General features: G+C 43.7%; 2 protein-coding genes across 4 annotated transcripts in view; both read left to right on the top strand.

Annotated features, from left to right (window-relative positions):
• MCM8 (minichromosome maintenance 8 homologous recombination repair factor) overlaps positions 1-13,363 on the top strand; it is a 32,399-nt gene extending 19,036 nt beyond the window's left edge. For both annotated transcript variants that reach the window (XM_083431938.1, XM_083431939.1), the window contains exons 14-19: positions 3,238-3,433; positions 5,731-5,950; positions 8,350-8,559; positions 10,003-10,079; positions 10,786-10,975; positions 11,649-13,363. In XM_083431938.1, the coding sequence (XP_083288064.1) occupies positions 3,238-3,433; positions 5,731-5,950; positions 8,350-8,559; positions 10,003-10,079; positions 10,786-10,975; positions 11,649-11,741 (986 nt within the window). In that variant the 3' untranslated portion in view covers positions 11,742-13,363. The remainder of the gene's footprint in view (positions 1-3,237; positions 3,434-5,730; positions 5,951-8,349; positions 8,560-10,002; positions 10,080-10,785; positions 10,976-11,648) is intronic.
• A 1,554-nt stretch (positions 13,364-14,917) lies between these two features.
• Positions 14,918-25,394, top strand: CRLS1 (cardiolipin synthase 1). 2 transcript variants are annotated; one of them, XR_014509091.1, is made up of 8 exons: positions 14,918-15,366; positions 18,127-18,264; positions 19,097-19,226; positions 20,898-20,983; positions 21,232-21,300; positions 22,237-22,328; positions 23,669-24,125; positions 24,160-25,394. XR_014509091.1 is itself a non-coding variant. In XM_083432012.1 (7 exons), the coding sequence occupies exons 1-7, from the start codon at positions 15,082-15,084 to the stop codon at positions 23,754-23,756; spliced, it is 888 nt and encodes a 295-aa protein (XP_083288138.1). In that variant the 5' UTR covers positions 14,918-15,081; the 3' UTR covers positions 23,757-25,394. The 2 variants fall into 2 exon arrangements, 1 of the variants encoding a protein (XP_083288138.1); XM_083432012.1 differs by having other exon boundaries at positions 23,669-25,394.
• Positions 25,395-26,118: the final 724 nt, after the last annotated feature.

The raw sequence follows: 26,118 nt of genomic DNA, 5'->3' as shown, positions 1-26,118 counted from the left end.
GGATCAGGTGCACAGCCTGGGAGTCATTTTGGACTCACAGCTGTCCATGGAGGCACAGGTTAAATCCGTGTCCAGGGCAGCTGTGTACCAGCTCCATCTGGTACGTAGGCTGAGACCCTATCTGCCCGCGAACTGCCTCGCCAGAGTGGTGCATGCTCTGGTTATCTCCCGCTTGGACTACTGCAATGCACTCTACGTGGGGCTACCTTTGAAGGTGACCCGGAAACTACAACTAATCCAGAATGCAGCAGCCAGACTGGTGACTGGGAGCAGCCGCCGAGACCATATAACACCGGTCTTGAAAGACCTACATTGGCTCCCAGTACGTTTCCGAGCACAATTCAAAGTGTTGGTGCTGACCTTTAAAGCCCTAAACGGCCTCGGTCCAGTATACCTGAAGGAGCGTCTCCACCCCCATCGCTCTACCCGGACACTGAGGTGCAGCACCGAGAGCCTTCTGGCGGTTCCCTCACAGCGAGAAGCCAAGTTACAGGGAACCAGGCAGAGGGCCTTCTCGGTAGTGGCGCCCTCCCTGTGGAACGCCCTCCCATCAGATGTCAAAGAGAACAACAACTACCAGACTTTTAGAAGACATCTGAAGGCAGCCCTGTTTAGGGGAGCTTTTAATGTTTGATGTATCACAGTATTTTAATATTCTTTTGGAAGCCGCCCAGAGTGGCTGGGGAAACCCAGCCAGATGGGCGGGGTATAAATAATAAATTATTATTATTATTATTACTTTTTCACATTGACTTTGGTACTACAACACAGAAGGCTATAACTAGTCCATTCCTCGTTTGTGATCTTGTAGGAAGTTAGTTGCTTTCCCCACCTTTTCCGTCTGGGTATTTGATACTCTACTGGAAGATGATCCAGCTCACAGGGTGGGCAGAATACTTACAGTACCATGGTGATTGGCTGAATTAGGGTGGCCAGTTGCAATGAGGACAGGTCTACACTCTCTCTCTCTCTCTCTCTCTCACACACACACACAAACTTTATTAAATTTTCTGTTTTACAATTTAAAATACTCATTTTACATCCTTAAGATATCAGTGACTTCCTTTCTTCTCTTTCCATGGTTCATTTTAATCCCTGGTTATATCCCCGGTTTAATCCCATGGTTCATAATAAATCCCTGCATATTTTACAAAAACAATACCATTCAGTATTCCATTATTACATCCATCAAAACTTATTTGCACTGTTGAATTTATCTTAATGCTGCAAGTGTTTCCAGCTATATACAATTATTTCCCATATATTCAATAAACGTTTTCCAATCTGCTTTAAACGTATGCTCTTCTTGTTCTCTTATTCTATATGCTAAGTCTGCAAGTTGTACATATTCTGTCAACTTCAGTTGCCATTCTTCTTTGTTTGGGACCTTGCTCGTGTTCCATTTTGCGGCTAACAAAACATGGGTCACAGTAGTGGCATACATAAGCAACCTTTTTTTACACTTGGGAATTTCAGCCCTAATTATCCCCAACAGAAAGGACTCTGTTTTTTTGGGGAAAGTACTTTTAAAGTACTTTTTAGGGACGCAGGTGGCGCTGTGGGTTAAACCACAGAGCCTAGAACTTGCCGATCAGAAGGTCGGCGGTTCAAATCCCCGCAACGGGGTGAGCTCCCGTTGCTCAGTCCCTGCTCCTGCCAACCTAGCAGTTCAAAAGCACGTCAAAGTGCAAGTAGATCAATAGGTACCACTCCTGCGGGAAAGTAAACGGCGTTTCCGTGCGCTGCTCTGTTTCGCCAGAAGTGGCTTACTCATGCTGGCCACATGACTGTACGCCGGCTCCCTTGGCCAATAAAGCGAGATGAGCGCCGCAACCCCAGAGTCGGCCACGACTAGACCTAATGGTCAGGGGTCCCTTTACCTCTACCTTTACTTTTAAACATTTTCCCCCCAATTCATTATGGATCATTTCCCAATATGCCTTTACCCTTTTACAAGTCCACCACATATGAAAGAACGTTCCCTCTACTTCTTTGCATCTCCAGGTCTTCTCCACTTTCTATAGTTTTGCAAATGAGGGAATTTCATCAGGCATAGCTTGTCATGCAGGCAGGAACCTTTTCCTCTTCTGCATTGGACCACTCTAGTCCACATTAAGTTCCCCTTCTTTTCAAGTAGATGATCACTACTGGCTTTACTTCTGGCACTGATAATCTGATGGGTGGGTTGGCATGACTAACCGTATATGTGCAGCCCACTTCAATGCCTGCGGATCCTGACAATGGCAAATGCTAAAGTTTGCCAGAACCTATTGCCATGCTTTTTTAAAACACAACTGGGCCAAAACAAACAAGATGAACTTTATCAGGGAGAAAGGTAAAGTATTGCACTTGGGCAAAAAAAATGAGAGGCACAAATACAAGATGGGTGACACCTGGCTTGAGAGCAGTACATGTGAAAAGGATCTAGGAGTCTTGGTTGACCACAAACTTGACATGAGCCAACAGTGTGACGCGGCAGCTAAAAAAGCCAATGCAATTCTGGGCTGCATCAATAGGAGTATAGCATCTAGATCAAGGGAAGTAATAGTGCCACTGTATTCTGCTCTGGTCAGACCTCACCTGGAGTACTGTGTCCAGTTCTGGGCACCACAGTTCAAGAAGGACACTGACAAACTGGAACGTGTCCAGAGGAGGGCAACCAAAATGGTCAAAGGCCTGGAAACGATGCCTTATGAGGAACGGCTAAGGGAGCTGGGCATGTTTAGCCTGGAGAAGAGGAGGTTAAGGGGTGATATGATAGCCATGTTCAAATATATAAAAGGATGTCACATAGAGGAGGGAGAAAGGTTGTTTTCTGCTGCTCCAGAGAAGCAGACACGGAGCAATGGATCCAAACTACAAGAAAGAAGATTCCACCTAAACATTAGGAAGAACTTCCCGACAGTAAGAGCTGTTCGACAGTGGAATTTTCTGCCAAGGAGTGTGGTGGAGTCTCCTCCTTTGGAGGTCTTTAAGCAGAGGCTTGACAACCATATGTCAGGAGTGCTCTGATGGTGTTTCCTGCTTGGCAGGGGGTTGGACTCGATGGCCCTTGTGGTCTCTTCCAACTCTATGATTCTATGATTCTATGAAATAGAGATTGCTTAGTTCCAGTTGTAGAAAGTGCTGGTTCAAACAAGTTTTTGGCGCATCGTCTTCACTCTCCGCTGCCTTTCACATATCAAGTTTATGAGAGTAAGGGAATGACACCTCTCTTTTTGTCGTTTTGTTTTTCAGGTATTTGTGGAATAGATGAGTTTGATAAGATGGGTAACCAGCACCAAGCCTTGCTGGAAGCTATGGAACAGCAAAGCATCAGCCTCGCCAAGGCTGGTATTGTTTGCAGTTTGCCAGCGAGGACGTCAATAATAGCGGCTGCAAATCCGGTTGGGGGACACTACAACAAGGCCAAAACAGTATCTGAGAATTTAAAGTAAGTACAGTGGTACCTCGCAAGACGAATGCCTCGGAAGACGAAAAACTCGCAAGACGAAAGAGTTTTTCGTTTTCTGAGTTGCTTCGCAAGACGGATTTCCCTATGGGCTTGCTTCGCAGGACGAAAACGTCTTGCGCCTTTTTTTAAAAACCGCCAATGCATTCCTATGGGAAACCGTCAATACACATTGGTGTTTCGCAAGACGAAAAAATTCACAAGACGAAAAAACTCGCAGAACGAATTAATTTCGTCTTGCGAGGCACCACTGTACTTTTAAAATGCATGCATCAGAAAGAAAGAAGGGGGGATTTTTTTCATTTAAAAAATGACTTTTAAGCCTGCTTCACAGATTTTGTCCGAAAGGTGACCTTTCTGGAGGGAGTTACTTATTTCTCCTTTTAAATGTTCAATGTGAATACCCTCCCCCCCATCCCATTTTTTTCCCTGCTGAATGTTGTAAAATTCTGAACAAAAAGCAAACAGATTACGGTACTTTTCCGTGTATAACACGTCCCCATGTATAAGATACCCCTATTTTTGGGGACTAAAAATTAAGAAAATGAGGGAGATTGCCCAGAGTTATTGAGATTTTTTACGGGGGGGGGGGGGAGGGTTGCCAAAAACCACTCTCCTCACAACAATACAAACACAACACGTAGGCTAATAGTTAGTAGAAAATATAGAATAATGATATTCATTATTCTATTACAGTGGTGCCTCGCAAGACGAAAAGAATCCGTTCCGCGAGTCTCTTCGTCTTGCGGTTTTTTCGTCTTGCAAAGCAAGCCCATTAGCGGATTAGCGCTATTAGCAGTTTAAGGGCTATTAACGGCTATTAAAGCCTTAAGGGATTAGCGGATTAGCTGCTAAAAGGCTATTAGCAGCTTAGCGCTTTAGAAAAAGGGGTTGGGGAGCGAAAAAAACCTCAAAAATCGCAAAACATTTTCGTCTTGCGAAGCAAGCCCATAGAGAAATTCGTCCTGTGAAGCACCTCTGAAAATGGAAAACCCTTTCGTCTTGCGGGTTTTCCGTCTTGCGAGGCACCACTGTATATATTTTCTACTAACTATTAGCCTACATGTTGTACAGTGGTACCTTGGGTTAAGTACTTAATTCGTTCCGGAGGTCCGTTCTTAACCTGAAACTGTTCTTAACCTGAAGCATCACTTTAGCTAATGGGGCCTCCCGCTGCTGCCGCGCCGCCGGAGCACGATTTCTGTTCTCATCCTGAAGCAAAGTTCTTAACCCGAGGTACTGTTTCTGGGTTAGCGGAGTCTGTAACCTGAAGCGTCTGTAACCCAAGGCACCACTGTATTTGTATTGTTCTGATTGAAAATCACTCACCTGCCTGGCCAAAGCTAACACTTGCTTGCGTCTCAACAGCCTCCTAACATCTGTCCCCTCGCCGGCAGAAACAGCCTATTGCCTGCCCAATTGCCGCAGCAACACCCAGTCAACACCACCCCTCGCTGCAGACACCAATAACACGCTACATACCATCTCCAGCTCGCGGCATCAACCAATCCCACGTTCCCCCTAGGCACTACCCATGTACAAGACGACCCTCTATTTTAAACATACCGTATTTTTCGCCCTATAGGACGCACTTTTCCCCTCCAAAAATGAAGGGGAAATGTGTGTGCGTCCTATGGGGTGAATGCAGGCTTTCGCTGAAGCCTGGAGAGCAAGAGGGGTCGGTGCGCATCGACCCCTCTCGCTCTCCAGGCTTCAGGAAGCTCTGCGCAACCCTTGGGAGATTGGCGCAACTTCGTGCCGGTCTCCCAAGGGTTGCGCAGAGCTGCCTGCATCCCGAAGCCTGGGGTGCGCTGAAGAGCGCGCCCCGGGCTTCGGGCAGCTCTCCGCAAGCCTGGGGAGACCGGCGTGATGTTGCGCCGGTCTCCCTAGGGTTGCGGATAGCAGCCTGTACTGGGGGCTGGGGTCGAGGGAAGCTCGGGCTTCCCCCGCCCCAGCCCTGCGCCTGCGGGGGAAATAAATTTTTCCCCTTTATTCCCCATTCCAAAAAAAATAGGTGCACCCTATGGGCTGGTGCGCCCTATGGGGCGAAAAATAGGGTATTTTTTCAGTAAAAAACACCTAGTCTTATACACGGAAAGGTACGGTATGTTCAAATTGATGTAAACCTTCATATAGAATTTCTTCTGCTGAAGAGACCTCAAATTATTTTGAATTCTCCACACTATGTTTTCAGGTGTGCTATAGAAAGAGTATACCCAGGGGTGTGGGTGGGTGTTTAAGAACATGCACTGTACTTGCTGATTTTTCTTTCCGTGTAGAATGGGGAGCGCTTTATTGTCGCGATTTGACTTGGTGTTCATACTGCTGGATATACCGAATGAAGATCATGACTACCTGCTTTCCGAACACGTGATGGCAATGCGAGCAGGAAAACAGAGTGGGTGCAGCAGTGCTGTAGTGCTTCGCTCAAGCTCTCAGAATTCGAACATATCGGTCCTTGAAGCCGTTTCAGACAAACCGTTGTTGGAAAGATTAAAGGTAGTACATACTGTTCAGATTTCCTGGGCCTATACCATCTTCTCTCTCTAGGCAATGATCAGAGGCTGCCATGAAATGAATTCTAGGAGCTCGCTTGTTCGATTTTTCTCCTGTTTTTGTTAAGTATCTAGGGTGCTACTGTATCTAAATGGGGTTTTCACATCCAAGTCTGAATTTTGTGGTAATAAAAAGAAAGGCGAAGTTTGAGGACAGGAAATGCTTCCTGAAACTGGATGCCACAGGGAGATTTCTGTTATCAATACCAGATTTAGATATAATTTTTATTCTGAGGGTTTTTGTAAGTCCCTTTCTGAGAGACCCTTTGTCAGGGACCGTGCTGAGGAGGGCTGCATTGAGGAGAAATGGTGGGAGACCCCCCTCCCCCTCTCCCTGATCAGGATCCGGAATCTTCCCAGAAGCAGTGGGACAGTATAGATTTGGAACAATGGTTTGCAGAGGGACATAGTTCAGAAAGCAGAAGCTGAGAAATACTGGATGGGGAAGAGCTAGGAGAAGAAACACTGGAAGAGTAAGGGTTAACAGACTCCCTTTCGCTGGTCAAGGAGAGCAGATAAGTGGCAATACAGAAAGCACAGTGGTTGTGAGATCAGGTTGCCAGACGCGGAAGTGATGTGGATGACTAGGGGGGAAGTGGGTGGAAGCCTTAATTGGGAGCACCTTCATCCCTAGGAATGGATTCTTTGTTTTCTCGCTGTGATCATTAAAATTTCTTACTGGTAAGAGACTCCTTTCACTTTGCTCTGCTTATCTACCGCCAAACGGTGGGTGGGTGGGGAGCCGAGTCCCTGAAGCCTGACACCCTTGGGGAATATAAAGCAGGAAATAAGTATTCAAAATAAATGAAGCCCATGTTTGTGTATAAGTAGCTGGGACTCTCGAGTGCCCTGTGTGGTGGTGTACGGGGGCTTTTCCACTCCCCGCTTCCCAACAACTGCCCCTCTTGCCAACTCCCAGTTCCTCTGATGATATCCCATAAAGTACAAAGATCTGCCAATGGATGGAAGTCTATCATCCTCCCCTCTTTGCACAAAAACCAAAAACATTTTCCACTTACACTCAGGATGGGAAGCTGGATCTCAGCCATTATGTTTGCTATATAGCATTTCAGTGTTCAAAGCGTTTTTACTTGTGTTGTAGCCATTCTCACAATCTACCCAGTGTTGTGAGGATCTGTGAGGCAGAGTGACTTATATGAGGTGAGATAATAATAATAATAATATTTATATCCCGCCCACTCAGGGTGGCTTCCAACAAAATATTAAAATACCGTAATATATCAAACATTAAAAGCTTCCCCAAACAGGGCTGCCTTCAGATGTCTTCTAAAAGTCTGGTAGTTGTTGTTCTCTTTGACATCTGGTGGGAGGGCGTTCCACAGGGAGGGAGCCACTACCGAGAAGGCCCTCTGCCTGGTTTCCTGTAACTTGGCTTCTCGCAGTGAGGGAACCGCCAGAAGGCCCTCAGCGCTGGACCTCAGTGTCCGGGTAGAACGATGGGGGTGGAGACGCTCCTTCAGATATACTGGACCGAGGCCGTTTAGGGCTTTAAAGGTCAGCACCAACACTTTGAATTGTGCTTAGAAACGTACTGGGAGCCAATGTAGGTCTTTCAAGACCGGTGTGATGTGGTCTCGGCGGCCTCTCCCAGTCACCAGTCTAGCTGCCGCGTTCTGGATTAGTTGTAGTTTCTGGGTCACCTTCAAAGGTAGCCCCACGTAGAGCACATTGCAGTAGTCCAAGCGGGAGATAACTAGAGCATGCCACCACTCTGGCAAGACAGTCCGCGGGCAGGTAGGGTCTCAGCCTGCGTACCAGATGGAGCTGGTAAACAGCTGCCCTGGAAACAGAATTGACCTGCGCCTCCATGGACAGCTGTGAGTCCAAAATGACTCCCAGGCTGCGCACCTGGTCCTTCAGGGGCACAGTTACCCCATTCTGGACCAGGGAGTCCTCCACACCTGCCCGCCTCCTGTCTCCCCAAAACAGTACTTCTGTCTTGTCAGGATTCAACCTCAATCTGTTAGCCGCCATCCATCCTCCAACCGCCTCCAGACACTCACACAGGACCTTCACCACCTTCACTGGTTCTGATTTAAAAGAGAGGTAGAGAGGCTCTCAGCCATTGTGTTTCCTATATAGCATTTCAGCGCTCAAAGCGTCTTTACATGTGTTACAGCCATTCTCACAATCTACCTTGTGTTGTGAGGATCTGTGAGGCAGAGTGACTTACATGAGGTGAGAGACTTCAGCCTGGGTCTCCCAAGTTTCTCACTCCCACTCTTACCTGTGGGAACCACAGTGGTTCAAATCTGGTGGCACTGTCCACTTCCGGAGCTGAGCGGAATGCCGTAATACCTAAAGCGTGTTTTCAATTGTCAGGTCATTCCGGGAGAAAATTTTGACCCAGTTCCGCACCAGCTGTTGAGGAAGTATGTTGGCTATGCCCGTCAGTATGTGCACCCCACGCTATCGCCAGAGGCTGCTCAGGTCCTCCAGGAATTCTACCTTCAACTCCGACAACAAAGCCAAAGAGCAGACAGCACACCTATCACCACACGGCAGTTGGAATCCTTGATACGTCTTACCGAGGTTTCCTTTCATTTTGTATTTCTTGCCGCTTGGATTTCTTGCAATAGGAAAGTTTTGCCAAGTGACAGACTGCCCAAATGCTAGTGATTTTCTTTTAAAAAACCTAATTTAAATAAATAGATGTACCGTATTTTTTGCTCTATAAGACTCACTTTTTCCCTCCTAAAAATTAAGGGGAAGCGTTTGTGCGTCTTATGGAGCGAATGCAGGCTGCGCAGCTATCCCAGAAGCCAGAACAGCAAGAATGATTGCTGCTTTCACTGCGCAGCGATCCCTCTTGCTGTTCTAGCTTCTGAGATTCAGAATATTTTTTTTTCTTGTTTTCCTCCTCCAAAAACTAGGTGCGTCTTGTCGTCTGATGCGTCTTATGGAGCGAAAAATACGGTAATTCCATCAACCTGGTGGGGCTGGATTTGGACCAAATCTGAGTTGCCGGATTCTTTAGATTCCAGGGGAGCAAGGAAAACACTCACCATCTTTTTTTTTTAAAAAAAAATGCTGCTACCATCTTTTTCTGTAAATAAAATAGAGGATACTAAAAGTTAACAAACTGGGCTCAGCCATGTTCGCTGTCTTCCGTTTCCTGAATGGCTCCCTTGTACCTTTAGCCTCAAAGTAGAGATACTCCTTAAAATTTAATGTCTGGTGTTGGGTGTTATTCCAGAAAAGATCTCGCAGACATAGAGGTATTCCACTGGATATCTCACTTTTTAAATACGATTCTGCTGGTGTGACCCGGATTATCCATTCTTTTTCTTGTGGCTGATTCAACTTTACTTCTCTCTCCCCAGTCCATTACGTTGATACTCTAAGCTGCCTTTGTTCCAAGAACGGAGTTTAGTGATGTGCTCTTTTTAATAATTTCTTCAGCACAAGCATTTCAGCTTGCTAAATGGAACAATCCCCATTCTTCCTCTTTAATTTTAAACTATATGAAACTGCCTTAAACTGGGTCATGCCATTGAATCCTCTAGTCCAGCATTACTTATTCCATCTGTCAGTGGTTCTCCAAGGTCTGGGCACAGGGACATTTCCCAGGTTGGTTACTTGATGTCCTTTAAGTAGGGAATAAACCTGGGGCATTGTGTGTACGAAGCATGTGTTCTCTGCCAGCACGGATGGAGTTCTGTTCTGTTCTGTTCTTTCCTAAATGCCACAAAATTCAGCAGCTTTGCTGAACTATATCCACATTCAAACTGAAAAATGTAGTGTGCATTTGTCTGTGTTTTTCGGCTGCTGATGTAAACTCCTTTCACGTAGCTTTTCTGATCTGAATAAATTAGGGAGGTTATTGCAAAGGGTTTTTGCTGACTAAATCCTACTTGGAGTACCCATTGAAGTCAATGGACTTAAGTTAATCAGGCCCCTATATTTCAGTAGGTCTACTCGAGTATGACTTGGATAAAACACATTTTAATTTTAATTATTGTTTGTTTGTTTAAGGCACGGTCAAGGTTAGAATTAAAAGAAAAGGCCACCAAAGAAGATGCTGAAGATGTCATCGAAATAATGAAATACAGGTAGTATGCACCAGAATAAAACTCAATTTACAGCAAACCAAAGGGCTGCGGGGCTCTAGTGCACACCTGGTGGTGCTTTTATTTATTTCAGTGATATGTACACATTTTCCTGTCCCTCCACTCACTGTACTGGGCAGGAATATGCAAATTGAGCTGTTCAAATTCAGTGGCTCCAATGTTCACAGTAGGCCCAATGACACATTCCCCATTGGGTACAGGGAGCTGTTTTCTACACTAGAATGGAGGGAGAAGCCATGGATGTTGGCAGCTGGGGGAAGAGGAAGAAGAAGAAGAAGAAGAAGAGTTTGGATTTGATATCCCGCCTTTCACTCCCTTTAAGGAGTCTGCAAGCGGCTAACATTCTCCTTTCCCTTCCTCCCCCACAACAAACACTCTGTGAGGTGAGTGGGACTGAGAGACTTCAAAGAAGTGTGACTAGCCCAAGGTCACCCAGCAGCTGCATGTGGAGGAGCGGAGACACGAACCCGGTTCCCCAGATTACGAGACTACCGCTCTTAACCACTACACCACACTGGCTCTAATTAGAGCTCTAATTGATCAATCCACTGGTGATTACCTACATTCCCTGCAGAAAATGAACAACAGCTTCAAGCTTGCTCTTATGGTTCACTCTTCCAAAGGCACTTCTCTGCCTAGTTTTACGCCTTCATTGTTTATTGATGTTTCCGTGTGTTTCTTCTTCAAGCATGTTAGGAACTTACTCTGATGAGTTTGGGAAGTTGGATTTTGATCGCTCGCAACACGGTTCCGGAATGAGCAACAGGTCGCAAGCAAAGAGGTTTGTTTCTGCCCTTCATCGTATTGCAGAAAGAACCTACAACAGCCTTTTTGAGGTTCAACAGCTCCGGCAGATTGCAAAGGAGGTAAACGTAAAAGTAAGTAAAAATAAAATTTTGTATTTGGAAGTGATTAAGTTTGGTATTGGAATTATCAGTTGGAAAAACAGGTTCTGATCCCAGCATCTGTACTTCCATGGTTCAGAGGACTTTAATCATATTGCTCCAGCTCTGATGGCTGAACTTTGCCTGTGTATTTAGAAATTGGATTTGAGATTGGTTGCCCTACTAATATATCATCTAACATCAGCGCCGCAAACTTTGTTGTCACTGAAACTGGCCTTTCTTCTTTAACAGCCTGACACCTGTGAACTATCTTGAAGTTTGTTGCAATTTCTGCAGATTTTATTTTTTTCTGCAGTATTTCACTGTGTGAACACTGACAATTGTATAGATAACTTAGGACAGTCAGAGAGAGTTGTGCCGTGCTGCACTTTAACTAGAGAATGAATAGAAAATGATCTCTTTAAAAAAAATTAAAAATTAAACAAGGTGCTCCTTCAGGCCTTGTATTAGCTTAGGTGAATTTTTGATCCTTCCACCCTTTCACATAGCAGATACTTGTGTCACAAATTGTTTCTGAAATTCCCTTCTTGATGAAAAATATTTAAATAGTTTAAATATCAACTTCTTGTGAGGAAAGAGGCTTATAGCATAATGTGTAGTGTCTTGTCTCTCCAGATAATAAACTTACTTTGTGTGATTCTTCCAGGTAGCCGACTTTGAAAACTTCATTGGATCTTTAAATGACCAGGGTTATTTCTTGAAAAAAGGTCCAAGGCTGTATCAGCTTCAAACTATGTGAAGGAATTCAGCAACCAAAGTAACTGATTTTTCGGAAGAGGATCAGTAGAACACAACACGATACTCTGTTAAGGCTACCAAGGCTTATATGCAAGACCTTTTTAAAAATCAGTACTTTGTTACACCAGGTGTTACAAAATATGTGCAGAAACCTGCTCAGATAGGTTATTGTGGAGAAAATGACTTCAGCTGTCATTTCAAAGTCGTGTAAATAAGTAAAACTTAAGAAGTGAAACTTGCGCATTGTTTCAAGATGCCATCTTCAAAAGGCACTGCAAGAGAGAATGTTAATCCAACATGTAATGATTAAAAATGCTTAGCAGATTCTCATGTTGCATTCTGCAGTAAGCATATTGGCTCTATGCAGACAAGCAGAAACATAGAAGTGTGTTTTGTGATCACAAAAGGCTTCCTTTTGGTTTGTGTGTGGTGGTTTTCAGAGGTGAGTTGTGCTGCTGGTCTGGTTGCAGTTGGATCTTGCGTTCCCCACATGTTCCTTTTGCTGTTTTGCCTGTCGGTTGAAACCTTTTCAGTTTTTATCTCAGTTCGAACTGTAGCTCACAGGAGGTGGACATAGAAGCCATATGTGAGAAGGGTGTATGAAAGTTTGTAATTCATTCATGATTCTTGTACGAGTGATTGCCTTTTAAAACGTTCATTTTGAAAACTTGGGCACACTAGTAGTAAATGTTGATATTTTATTTAAATACAACAAATAATGCGCTCAGTAATTATATTGGGTTGGATCCAACCAAGGTATGCTTGGGTTAGAGTCATTGGATTTAAAGTTAGTCATGTCCATTCATTTCAATGGTTCTATTCTAAGTGTAGCTAATACTGGATGCAACCCATAATATTTAGCATGGTTTTAAAAAGGGAAAGTGTGTCAAGTGAGGGAAACGTGATTTTGAAATAGTTCTATATTGTATTGAAATTATCCTTGGCTGATAGCCAGTTTCATAGGCAGGTTTTGAAGATTGTAAGACCGCTTACAATCAACCATAGGCTTGGGAATACCGGAGAAATTTCCAGCACAGGGCACTAATACTGTTTTAGAATGCTAATTACATTTACATTTGTATAGAAGAGGAAGGTATCAGCTGTGACGTACACCCATGAATGTACTGAATTTGCTTATGGGTAGAATAGGAACACTTTTTACCGTTCCCCATGTTGTGCCTACCTGTTGCTGGTTAGGTGGAAGAGGAGGGTTGGGTCTTGCGTGATTGTTTGGGAATAGTAGACGATTGCTGTTCAAGTGAATCACAGCCTGAACTAAGGCAGCTCACAACAACAGCATTGCCACCATACAAACATACAGTAAAAAGTTAAGGGATGCATAGTTGGGTTAAAGCTGCAGCCCTTCAAAGGTTTAAGATTCCTCATGTAGACAGTCTTGTAGCCTTTGAATTGATCAGGTACTGTTGCTGCATCCTTAAAAGTATCTTAAATTCAGGAAAAAAACCAAACTGCTGACATTTTAAAATTATGGACAGAGTCAACACCCCCCTCCTCAACCTGCTGTTACATTTATTTATTTATTTGTGTGCAATAAAGCTATTCTGTTTGTTTTAACCATTCGTTTATTGGTTTCTGTGAATAAAGCTGTTTTTAAAAAGAAAACACTGTTACAATTACCGTATTTTTCACCCTATAGGACGCACCGTCCCATAAGGCACACCTAGTTTTTTGGGGGGGAAATAAAGGGGAAAAATTTATTTCCCCCCCCCAGGCACGGAGCTGGGGCGGGGGAAGCCCGAGCTTCCCCTGACCCCAGCCCCCAGAACAGGCAACTCTCCGCAAGCCGCGGGATCCTGGCGCTGGGCTCCCGCGCCTTGTGGAGAGCTACCTGAAGCCCCGGCGCGACTGCTCAGCGTGCCGGGGCTTCGGGATAAGAAGCAGCTCTGCGCAAGCCAGGGGAGCCCTCCCGCGGCTTGCGCACAGCTACCCGAAGCCCCGGCGCGACTGCTCAGCGCGCCAGGGCTTCGGGATAAGAGGCAGCTCTGCGCAAGCTGGGGGAGGGCTCCCGTGGCTTGCGCACAGCTACCCAAAGCCCGGGCGCGACTGCTCAGCGCACCCAGGCTTCGGGGTGCAGGCAGCTCTGCGCAAGCCAGGGGAGCCCAGGGGGAACTCCCGCGGGCTCCCAAGGCTTGCGGATAGCTTCCTGAAGCCTGGAAAGGGAGAGGGGTAGGTGCGCACCGACCCCTCTCACTCTCCAGGCTTCAGCGAAAGCCTGCATTCGCCCCATAGGACGCACACACATTTCCCCTTCCCTTTTTGGAGGGGGAAAAGTGCGTCCTATAGGGCAAAAAATACAGTATTTGTTCAATGGTTTGAGTAAAAAGGTAAAGGGACCCCTGACCATTAGGTCCAGTCGTGACCGATGCTGGGGTTGTGGTGCTCATCTCGCTTTATTGGCTGGGGGAGCCGGTGTACAGCTTCTGGGTCATGTGGCCAGCACGACTAAGCCAGAGCAGCGCACGGAAACGCTGTTTACCTTCCCGCCGGAGCGGTACCTATTTATCTACTTGCACTTTGTGCTTTCGAACTGCTAGGTTTGAAGGCAGCCCTGTTTAGGGAAGCTTTTAATGTTTGATGTATTACAGTATTTTAATATTTTTTTGGAAGCCGCCCAGAGTGGCTGGGGAAGCCCAGCCAGATGGGTGGGGTATAAATAATAAATTATTATAATTATAATTATTAGGTTGGCAGGAGCAGGGATCAAGCAATGGGAGCTCACCCTGTCGCGGGGATTTGAACCGCCGACCTTCTGATCAGCAAGTCCTAGGCTCTATGGTTTAACCCACAGCGCCACCTGGGTCCCATGGTTTGAGTACAATAAAGCTATTTTAAAAACCCCAAACCACTTACTGCTTTGATTAAATAGTCATTTATTGGTTTGCATGCCGCAAAGCTATTTTTTTATCATGACTTCCATTTTACGCGTTAAGCTGTGGATACCTTAAAAAAAAACAAAAATCCATCCACCAGCTGGCTTTGGCTACCGGAAAAGCGTCACAACAGCGCGTCCCCCCCCCCACAGGCTGCGTCCTGACGTTCTCCCACGTGCTGCGACGCTCCGTCTCCTAAGCAACGTCGTCGCCCGCCACTTTTGAGAGCCGCAGGTCAGGAGCTTGGCCGTAAAGCGCGGCGCTGTCGCGAAAGGCAACGTAAAGCGCCTCTCTGAGGCGAAAGGCCCGGCCCGGCCTAAGTTGAATGGAGGGCGAGGAGGAGGCGGCGGCGGCCGGCGGTGGGGGCAGCAGCCGGGGAGGAGGAGCCGCCGCTGCCGCCCCTCAGCGTCGTCGCCGTGGTTCTCCTCTGAGCGGGCGGAGAGGCCAGCCATGTTGCCCGCGGCCTGGCTGGCCAAGGGCGGCGCCTGCGGCTGGCGGTTCCTGAGGGGCGCCAACCCCGCCAGGGCGCGCCGGGGACTCCTCTCCCGGGCGCCGCTCGCCGCAGCCGGCTCTCCTCACCGCCTGCTGCGCCCCACAGGCTCCTGGCAGCAGCAGCAGCTGCTGGCCTGGGCTTGGCCGCGACGCGAGCGGGCCAGCTGCGGGGTCGGAGGGCCCGCGGGGAACTCGGAGCGCGGCGCCGGGAAAGCCAGGCCTCCCCGCGGATACGCCGAACTGGTAAGGGGAGAAGCGCGGTCCCCCTCGCCGAAGCAGGCGGCCTGGGTCTGGGGCTTCGCCGCCACTCGAGGCCCCGGATGCGGCCCATAGCGCCTCCACAGCAACAGGGTCGCGGGAAACACGCACAAAAAAAACCCCACACCGTCGCCAGAAACCGAATTTCCGGCACTTGGCGAACCCGAGGAAGGTTTCGCCCTGGTTTTACTACGTTCAAAAAGGTTTCGGAGGGGTTTTTGTGGTTTTGCTTTCCTCCCTCCATATGTGAAAGGGCTTTTAATTTAGCGCGTGGATCGAATGGGTCCGTTGGGTTCCCTGCGATGGTTAGAAGACTAGGAGATCCCCCCTTTTTTTTACAATCGGGCCCAAGGTGGGTCTGGGCTGGACTACATCTGCAGAAATGTTCTTCAATGTTGAAAGAGTTGCTACCTTTGTATGGACTCCTCTCCTTGACCTGCTTATTGTCTGTGGCCTGGGAAGGTGTTTTTTTTTTTTTGTATAGGTCCAGGATATCGGATACAGCAGACCCTCCAATATGTCCCTAATTTCCTGATTTAGAGAAGCCGTCCCGGTTTCTGATTTGATCCCGAAATGTTCCACTTTTCCTTAGGATGTCCCTATTTTCGTTGGAGAAATGTTGGAGGGTATGGTAGGATGTCCCTATTTTCACTGGAGAAATGTTGGAGGGTATGGCGTTATCGGATGCCCAAGACGTCTGAAGGCTATCCTGTATAGGGAAGTGTGGTCCCCCCCCCCCCATTTTTTTAAAATTAATTTCAACAGATATAACATATAAAACATACAAAAGAGAGAATATTATAATACTAAGAGAGAGAAAACAAAAATAAAAACACATATTCCTTCTGAAGTTCATTTTAAATTCCATTATTAACTGACTTCCTCAAATCCCCCCTAACTGAATTTCATTGTATCACCTTGTAACAGTTCTCCAAAATCATCTTTCTACTACAATTTACTCTTTCAATTTACTATCTTCATCTCTTCTTATTGACTTAATCTATATTACTATACAACATTCTTATTCTAATCCTAGGCCTATTTGATACTTTCAAGTACTTGAAAATATCAAAGTACCTTGAAAGTACCTTCTAATTATCTTATATTTAGGGAAGTGTTTTTTAAATGTTTTTATATATGTTGGAAGATGCCCAGAGTGGCTGGGGCAACCCAGTAAGATGTGTGGGGTAGAAATAGTAGAATTATTCTGGGATGGGACATCCCTATTTTCATTGGAGAAATATTGGAGGGTATGTGAACACACAGGCTTGTATACGGGCTGCCTGCTTCAGCAAGAGCTTGGCTTCCCTTTCTATCGTGTACCAGTCTCACTGTAGTGATGAGTGAAAACGTCTTTCCCACTGACCTTAGAGAAACTCCTTCCCCTTACTATTTTGGGCACACTCCAGGATCTCCTCATTGGCAAATTCTAATAATGTGTTCTGCAGTGTTTGTCCTGGACTTGTTTCCACCTGTGCTTGAAATGATTTCCTTTGTAGGTCTGCCAGATTGCCTGATGGAGACTGACGTCAGCGGTACCAAGTGCTCCCTTTGCAATCTGGTGCAGATCCACAGAGAAAGCGGGTTCAAACTACTCCATAATCATGTCAGGTTCCAACCACATGTGATTAAGAACTCTTGCAGTTGTTAAGTTTGGAAAGTTTTATGCTTAGCTTTCCGTATACAGTGGTACCTCGGGTTAAGAACTTTATTCATTCCGGAGGGCCATTCTTAACCTGAAACTGTTCTTAACCTGAAGCACCACTTTAGCTAAAGGGGCCTCCTGCTGCCACCACGCCGCCAGAGCACGATTTCTGTTCTCATCCTGAAGCTAAGTTCTTAACCTGAAGCAATATTTCTGGGTTTGCGGAGTCTGTAACCTGAAGCGTATCTAACCCGAGGTACCACTGTATAAGTTTATACTTGTTTGTGGAGATGGAAGAAAGAAGCAGCTGCTTCAGTGGAAAAAAATGCATTTTGAGATCTTAAAAATGGCTATTGCGACCGTCTTTATTTCCCATTTCAAATATTCAGAAATTACATTATTATGGATATAGGCCATTCATGTTTATTGGAAGACTTAGTCATGTGCAGGACCTTGTTTCTATATGGAGAATTGAAACATGCCAATGGAGTGAAGAAGTAGAAGAGTTATTGCCTCCCTGACAAGGTGGCCAACCTTTGTTTAAAAATCTTCAGTGAAGTACATTAATGACCACTGGGTTTAAGTAGTAGCTTGAACATAATAAGACACCATAGATCAGTACAGAAAACTTCCTTCCTTCTAGCTGGATATTTTCAGTGAAGCCAATTCATACATTCAGTTATGAATCAGAAAGAAAGCAATGTGCGAATTGGCTCTGAAGTGAATTGTCATTCTTTACATGGGGATTTGCTTATTTGAAAATATTTTAATGTCAAAACACCACTTCAGATTCTAAACCGGGAAGACTTTCTCTAGGGCATTATTTTCACATGTGTCCCTTATAGTACAGTCCTAGCCATGCCTACCTATAAGTAAGTCCTATTGTTTCAGTGCAGCTTACTTCCAGGTAAGCAGGGTTAGGACTGCAGTCTTAGCCATCTGAATGTGTTTTCCCATTTTGGGGGAGTATTGTTTATGTGTAGCCTTTCCTCGCCTGCTTTTCATTCTAAAAGCTAAAATCAATACCCAAGCAGATTGAGTTCAGGTAATGTGTATTTGATTTTGAATAAGCTTACTTCCTGTTGTTTTGTTCTTCCCAGTATGAAAACCCTTGGACAATTCCTAATTTACTCTCAATGGCAAGGATTGGTCTGGCACCAGTTTTGGGCTACTTGATTGTTGAAGAAAATTTCAATATTGCATTGGGTGTATTTACTCTGGCTGGAATAACAGATTTGGTAAGTTTTAGCATACCATTTTGAAACTTTTTACAGAAGAAATGAGAATGTCTTTCAGTTTAGTTTTTGTACATCTTTTTATTTTATAGGAATAATATGATTCAATAAGTAAAGAGAGAATTTTCCGTTCTTTTCGTTTGCAGCTTAAGATAAGAGACTGGCTATGTTAAAACCTACTTTTTACAATTTTCTTGACTGTGAGCTTCTAATCTCTACTTGGGTTTTTTTTTAAGCATGACTTTAACAAACAAACCATTTCCCTAAGAATAAATGCTTGTGTTTTGTACTTGGCCATTATTGTATGCAAGGGGTGCTTCTATTCAGGATGCCAGCCAACTCTGCCCTCTTTCAGATTGCTGTAAGGAATTGAAGGTCATTTCATTCTCTTGCTTCTCCTCCCCAACCCCTGGTTTATGTTTTTCTTTTCCAACCAATACTAAATATTCCATAGCTACTGAGTATGCTCAGCCCAATATATATATTTGTTATTTCTGCAAGCCTAGGGTACCTCTGTTGTGCTAATAGTCGCCTATTGTTTCTCAGTAGCCCCATTTTGATTCCATTCCTGCCAGCCTTCACCACCCAAGTCCTGCCTGAACATGCCTGTACTAATCTTCCCGAAATAAGGAGACTTTCAAAAGCAATTTGTGATATGGCATGCTGCCATGCTCAGGTGCCTGCTGTTCAAAGGGTTGAGGGGAGTCAGAAATCTCACTTGGGATGTCTAAGCCTTTGGGCGCTCCTGAATAAGCTCTTTCAATTCTGGCCAAGGTTAATAGTACCATTAAAAGAGTTACTTTGTCTTAGCTGTCTGTTCAACTTGTGTTTTCAGTTGGATGGCTTTATTGCGCGAAACTGGGCCAACCAAAAATCTGCTTTGGGAAGTGCCCTGGACCCTCTGGCTGATAAAGTTCTCATCAGCGTCCTGTACATTAGCCTGACTTGTGCAAATCTTATTCCAGGTAAGCAGATGAATATTGTTGTTGAATGGCTTGAATAGTTAATCACTTTAATTGTATAGGGCAATAGTCAAAAAACTCATTCTGTCAGTACAATAGTAGCCACTTGCGCAACAGAATTTCCCCCTTCCTATGTGTGAGACCCTTGCCCTCCCCAAATCTGCTCCAGGGAGTTGGGGGAACCCCCTGAACAGATTTGGAGAGAATTACATTGCGCAAGCTGATTGAGCAAGTTATATGGAGACTACCCATAGCTTCCCAGCTTGCCCTCACAATATTGTATCTAGACAGTGTGATGATACGGTTCACATTAATCATCCATCCTTCAGAGCAGTGTATTAAGACTTGTGTTGAAAAGTAAGTATAGTTAATCCATGTCCTTCCTTGAAGTCACTTACTGAATTCATATTCGTAGAGAGTGGTGGCTTTAAATGATAATTGGTACTCCTTCATGAATTCTGTTGCATTTGTTTGCTTCCGAGATTTCTGTCCTACCTTTCTAGGATGCAAGTTAGAAATATTTACAAAAACTACTTAACCAAAATGAACAACACAACAAAAGATAAACAGTTAAAAGTACAGGCAAATACACATTTTATCTATAAGTTTTATTACATTTTCTGTTTTACACAATCTTAAAATATCAATGACTTCCCTTCTTCTCTTTCCATGATTCGTTTTGCATAACGTAAGTCCCTGCATATTTTATATAAACTAAAACTTTCAGTATTCCATTATTACATCCATCAGAACTTATTTACACTGTTGAATTTATCTTAATGCTGCCAACGTTTTCAAGTGTACACAATTTCCCCCATATAATCAATAAACATTTTCCAATTTTCTTTTAACATATGTTCTTCTTATTGTATATGTTAGGTCTGCAAGCTGCGCATATTCCATCAGTTTAAGTTGCCATTCTTCTTTACTTGGGACGTCACTCATTTTCCATTTTTGGGCCAACAAAACACGGGCCGCAGTAGTGGCATATATAAATAAGGTTATTTACGTATGCAAACATACATTTTAAAACAGTATCCAAGAAAAAGCCTCCCTTAACAATGTATCTGAATGAGAAGTTGATTGCTGTGTAGATGTTAACCACTGGGTTTTAGTACTAGTCAAGACATTACTTAAGGAAAATGTATGGTTTTTTATGGTTTTATTTAAAAAATAATTGACTTTATCCACTTCACAGTTGTACTTTTATAGCAGCCAGTGCATATTAAACAATGGATTTTTGTATTCCTTACCTGACCTCAAGATGCTGTGTTTTAAATGGTATTCAGTAGGTGGACAGCAAACTAAATGCCCTAAATTTAGACTAAATAAAAGAAAGCAAATTATTAAAAAAAATTATGTCTGATAGGTCTTTGGATGCTATACAGTGGTACCTCGGGTTACAAACGCTTCGCGTTATGAACTCCGCTAACTTGGAAGTGGTTGCTCTGGGTTGCGAACTTTGCCCCAGGATGAGAACGGAAATCGTGCAGTGGCAGCAGGAGGCCCCATTAGCGAAAGCGTGCCTCAGGTTAAGAATAGTTTCGGGTTAAGAACGGACCTCCGGAACAAATTAAGTTCATAACCCGAAGTACCACTATACACTTGTATATGTTAGGATTTGAATTGCCTTTCTGCATGCTTATGTTAACAAATATCATGGGTTTTTTTCAGTTCCTCTTACATCTATGATCATTTTAAGGGACATTGCATTAATTGCTGCTGTTTTTTACGTGCGATACAGAACTCTTCCTCCACCAGTAAGTATGCAGGTGTTTGTTTTGACTTTTTAAATCATAGTCACACCGTATTTGTACCAAGGGGGGTGGGATATAAATAGCAAAATTACTATTTAAATTATTGTATTATTAAATATGAAGATGGAAAATGACCGTGTTGCCTTTCTAAATGTCTTAGTTGGTTCTTACCAGCTCACATGCTTATTAGACTTTTCTCCTCAATAAATCAAACTTTCTCCTCAACAAATCAAACTTTCTGTCTTCCACAGAGAACACTTAGTAGATATTTCAATCCATGTTATGCCACTGCTCAGTTAAAGCCAACATTTATCAGCAAGGTAAGAGCAATTGTACATCTTGCTATTCATTTGATACCTAGTCTATGTCACCATGCAGCACAGTTGGGTATGGATACTTTTGTACTATTCTCTACCATCAGCAAGCCCCAGTGAAAGTATGAGAGAGGATTTGGGTGAGGGCTCCAAGTTCTGATTTGGCAGTGTGGGTTTTCTTCCTTTAAATTCTGACATCTCTTGTAAAGGGACCAGTATGGGATCCCTTAAGGGGATATCGGTGCTGCCTCAACTTCTCACTAGTGAAAAATGTTTATTTAAGCCAGGCATAGGCAAACTCCGGCCCTCCAGATGTTTGGGACTACAATTCCCATCATCCCCAACCACTGGTCCTGTTAGCTAGGGATGATGGGAATTGTAGTCCCAAACATCTGGAGGGCCGGAGTTTGCCTATGCCTGATTTAAGCCTTCACTTTGCAGAATCCTGTTCTTTATGAGAAGTTAATTTCAGCTGGGGTTTACTTCCTGGCCTGGTTCAAACATAACAATAAACCATATTTTAAGCATTACTTGTGTGAGTCACAGTTGATGAACTCCTTTTAGAATGAGGGAAGGAGGTGTGAATGCTTCTGTTTTAAATCATACAACGTTTTCTGTTAATGTCTGAACTTTGGAAACTCTGGTTCATTCATACAGCAGTTTAATCCCGATTTATTTAAGCAACTACAATAATCTGAAGTTTCCCGAGTTTGAACAGGAAATTGTTGCATTTTAAAAACTGAATTGGGCCCCTAATGTTCATGGTGTCAGAGAGAAACAGGAATTATTTCTCACATTCTTTGTTTTGTATTTCAAATGTTTAGCCTTTAATTTACACATTTTCATTACTTCTGAAAGTGTAGCACTTTTAGTTCCCGCTGATTTCAGGGTGAAAAAGGAATGTTAATGTGTGACTTCAGTTTTCATGTAATCTCCCACCAGATGAACACGGTAGTCCAGCTCATCTTAGTGGCAGCATCTTTAGCAGCTCCGGTTTTCAATTATGTGGACAGCATGTATCTTCAGACCTTATGGTATGTAGACCTTATAATTGTTACGATACAACTGATTTGTGGGGGAACAGGCAATTCTGAAAGAATAGGATGCAAATGAAAGTTGGGATCCTGAGCAATTTTGGACATCACCGATTTGTATGGTTGCTGAAATCACTCTACTAGTGGCTGCAAGCAACCAAGTTAAAGCAGCTCAATTCTGGGCATTTTAAGCTTCGATTACCTCGAGGTAATCATGTGCATAGGATTGCAGCCCTGCTAACATGGGGTTATATATTCCTATAGGCAGAGTTACTACTTATGCTGAGTTTGTATGTGGTCAATAAATTTAGGACTAGAATTCTCTCTAGGCAAGCAGCGCTACCTTGGCTCCTCATGCAGTATGAGGTAAAATAATACTGACCTAAAGATTCCCTCATTGCATGGGTTGGTCGGTTCTCAACCTGCGGGTCCCCAGATGTTGTTGGACTACAACTCCCATCATCCCTGGGCTCTGGCCGTTCTAGCTAGGGGTGATGGGAGTTGTAGTTCAACAACATCTGGGACTCTAGATGGAAGAGTTTAAAGTGGGGTAGCAAGATGATATGCGTGAATCAATTTAGAAGTATTATGATGGAGAGGCCCCTGGACCATATACTTAACCCTGCAGTACACAAGGTCTCTAGTTCAGTCGTCTTCAGCTCTTGGATAAGTAGACTGCGAAAGACTTACAACAGCTGCAGCCGGTGAAAGTGGACACTCACCAGTGACCAGATGGGTTGGTGGTCTAAGTTCATATTTTGGCTTAAGTAGGTTTTTTGGGGGGCTTCCAGACAGCTCACTGTTAGAAATCAGCTTCAGCTGCTGTAGGAGAAATTTGTTGTATTCACGACAAGTCGAACATCCCTTGCCCTTAACATACCGTATTTTTCGCTCCATAGCCATAGGGCGGGAAATAAAGGGGTGGAAATCCCCTCCCAGTCCCAAAGAGCAAAGAAGCCAAGACAGCTGGCATCCCGCTGGCTGTCTTGGCTTCCTCTTTAGCTGGGCACAACCTCTCCAGCCTGGAGAGGCTGCGTTTGGCTTTGGCAGAGCTGCGCTCCCCAGACTTGGGGCTGCAGGCTGCGGAAGGCTTGCGGATAGCTTCCTGAAGCCTGGAGAGCGAGAGGGGTCGGTGCCCACCAACCCCCCTCACTCTCCAGGCTTCAGCGAAAGCCTGCATTCGCTCCATAGGATGCACACACATTTCCCCTTCATTTTTGGAGGGGAAAAAGTGCGTCCTATAGAGTGAAAAATACGGTACCCTTCTTTACTAGCGAGCTATGGTACTTTCTTCTCCATGTGTTTCCTAGGGAACTAATGCGATTGTTTTCTCCCTGAAGGTGCATCACAGCTTTCACAACAACAGCATCTGCTTACAGTTACTATCATTATGGCCGAAAAACAGTTCAGGTACTAAACAGCAAATGAAGGCTCTGAGTGAGTTGCTTACTTCCTGCTCAGTTTGTGCTGGGACGGCATTGCCTGCATTATCTTTGGACTATGGATAAAGAACACTTTTTGATAGCTTTGTCTCAGTGGAAACCATGTCTTCACATTGAAGCTAATCGGAAGTTAAAATGAAGTTTTGATCATGTAAATATGCAGAATTTTCAATGTACTTTTTCAATTTGTTACAAATAAAATATAATTTTTTACCTTAATGCACAAACACTTGCAGAGATTATCACCAGATGGTTTTTGCTTTTCTGAAGTTTTCACTTATTTGGGGGGGGATTGCTATGCTACACTCCTTGATATATCTGAATTCAACACATCACAGCCCACTTACATTTCATTGTTTTTAGGATGTGGGGCAAACGGAAGCCTACAGCTTTACTATTTTAAAAGTCACGGTCCTTTGGTATAAGTCTCCTGATTATCTTCCCTACACTGTTGATAAAAATGTTTAAACTAAAACCTTGAACCACCCTTCTTAATATTCTAATGTTTAGGAAAGGGCAGCCTTTGTTATGCAAGGACATAGTAAATTATGATGTGTGCTAACTTTGCGACTCTCTTATAAATGTTTAGAATTGAATTGCTGACTAAGCAAGGCAACCCTGAACAGATATAAAACATTCTCTTCACAAATTAGACATAATGATTAAATGTGTTGAAATAATGAAAAAAGTTGGTGTAGCATAGATAAGAAACTGGATTACTAAAATTGATGTATGAAGTAGTGATGGAGCTGCTAATATTGCCAGAACTGATGCTCCTCTTGTTACCTGTATGGTACAAGAGTTTGGTTGCCCATGTTCAACAAATAGCTCAACACACAATGTTCAACATAACACAATAAAATAAAGGTAGTGAAGTTAAAACTAAGAAAGGACTTACAGTGTGGTTAGCTTATAGGATGTTGAAAAGTCCACTGATGAAAAAAAAAAACATGATTAGGACATAATGATAAAATTCTGGGCAATGTCACAGGTGATCTCTAGGACTTCTGTAGCTCAAGCAAGCAAGTATTCTGCATGAGTGGTCAGTATGAAATGAATATGCTAGTTCTTTTAATAAAACAGTAGGAGGCAGTTTTTAAATTTCCTATTTAAAACATCAGACATGGAAGATAAATGATGGCCTGTCGGAGCACAGTCCATCTATAGGCATGTAGTCTTTTGCATATGGTGAGCAAGATAACCTGTAAAAAAGGTTTTATAAACTGAAAATGAACTTTTGCGTGTTGGATTATGCTGCTATCTCACCAGAAGTGAATTTATTGTGGAATCAAAGGCTTGATGGAATATAAAAACAATTTTAATATGTTTGATATATTTTAACTTGTATAAAGAAGGTATATTGAAAAGATACTTGCTAGTTTATGTAACCTCAGAATGCTGCAGTCCAATTGTGTTGCAGTGTAAGAAGATAAAGAAGCTTTTTAAGTTTATCAAGACAAAATAGAGCATGATGTACTGTAGAAGCACTCAGGTACATTCTTTCAACTGGACAAGAATAGATACCACATGTCTCAAATATTTTAAAGAGAACTGAAAAATGATGTGAAGGCTTGTCCATAGTCAGTGCCTCTGCACTTTTAAAATAAATTTTTCTATAACTCGACTATTGGTGTCTAATTGTGCTGCTGGTTGTTATCCAACTCCTATGGTAGGAATAATGTGAAGATGGATTGGCTTTCTAATGTGGCTTCTACACATTTATTCTAGTATCTTTATCTCACTGGTAGATTAATCTAGCTGCTGCTAGTATTAACTTAGCCTGATCTCTCTTCACTATTGTGTGCATCTGCTTCCAGCCTCACCACTTATTTGATACTGCAGATCACAATATCATAATTGCATAACCAGGCTGTTCCAGATAAATAGAGGGTGCTGCTAAGAACAACAACCTTGCAAAAAGGCTTTTTAGTTCACGTAAAGCAGATATAGTGACGAAAAATTGCACGCTCAATATTTTGTTCTGAAACCTGATGTAGGATTGAAATTCATAACATGGCATTGTGCAAGGGACACAATGGGCAGGATTCCACTAATGAGTTACGTTAAAGAAGGTGGTAGCAGCATCTGACTGGGGCTCAATTTTCTGATAGCAGGATCATGGCCAACATTGGAGGAAGTGGGAGGTACTTTAGGGAGCTGCAGGGAGAAGGAATAATGAGGGTGGAATCCCTCCCACAAATTTAGGTTCAACCCTTCATTTTTCCTAAACTAATTTCCAATAACAATGTCCAAAAGATGTTAATGAATACTTTAGTTTTTTAAAGACACTTTCAAAAGCAAAGAAATACTTTCCTGTTGCCTACCTCTCCAATTTACTTACTTACTTA

Source organism: Podarcis tiliguerta (genome assembly GCF_965153285.1).
Source record: "Podarcis tiliguerta genome assembly, chromosome: 3".
In the NCBI taxonomy this organism is placed as follows: domain Eukaryota; kingdom Metazoa; phylum Chordata; class Lepidosauria; order Squamata; family Lacertidae; genus Podarcis; species Podarcis tiliguerta.
Note: the sequence above shows the minus strand (reverse complement) of the source record. Positions and strands in the feature narration are given on the sequence as shown.

Bases quoted from the DNA above. Each gene is read 5' to 3' on its own strand.
- CRLS1 (XM_083432012.1), top strand. From the start codon at position 15,082: ATGTTGCCCGCGGCCTGGCTGGCCAAGGGCGGCGCCTGCGGCTGGCGG. The intron at 18,265-19,096 runs GTAAGTTTTAGC...TTGTGTTTTCAG, and splicing joins TGGCTGGAATAACAGATTTG to TTGGATGGCTTTATTGCGCG. The intron at 20,984-21,231 runs GTAAGTATGCAG...TGTCTTCCACAG, and splicing joins ACAGAACTCTTCCTCCACCA to AGAACACTTAGTAGATATTT.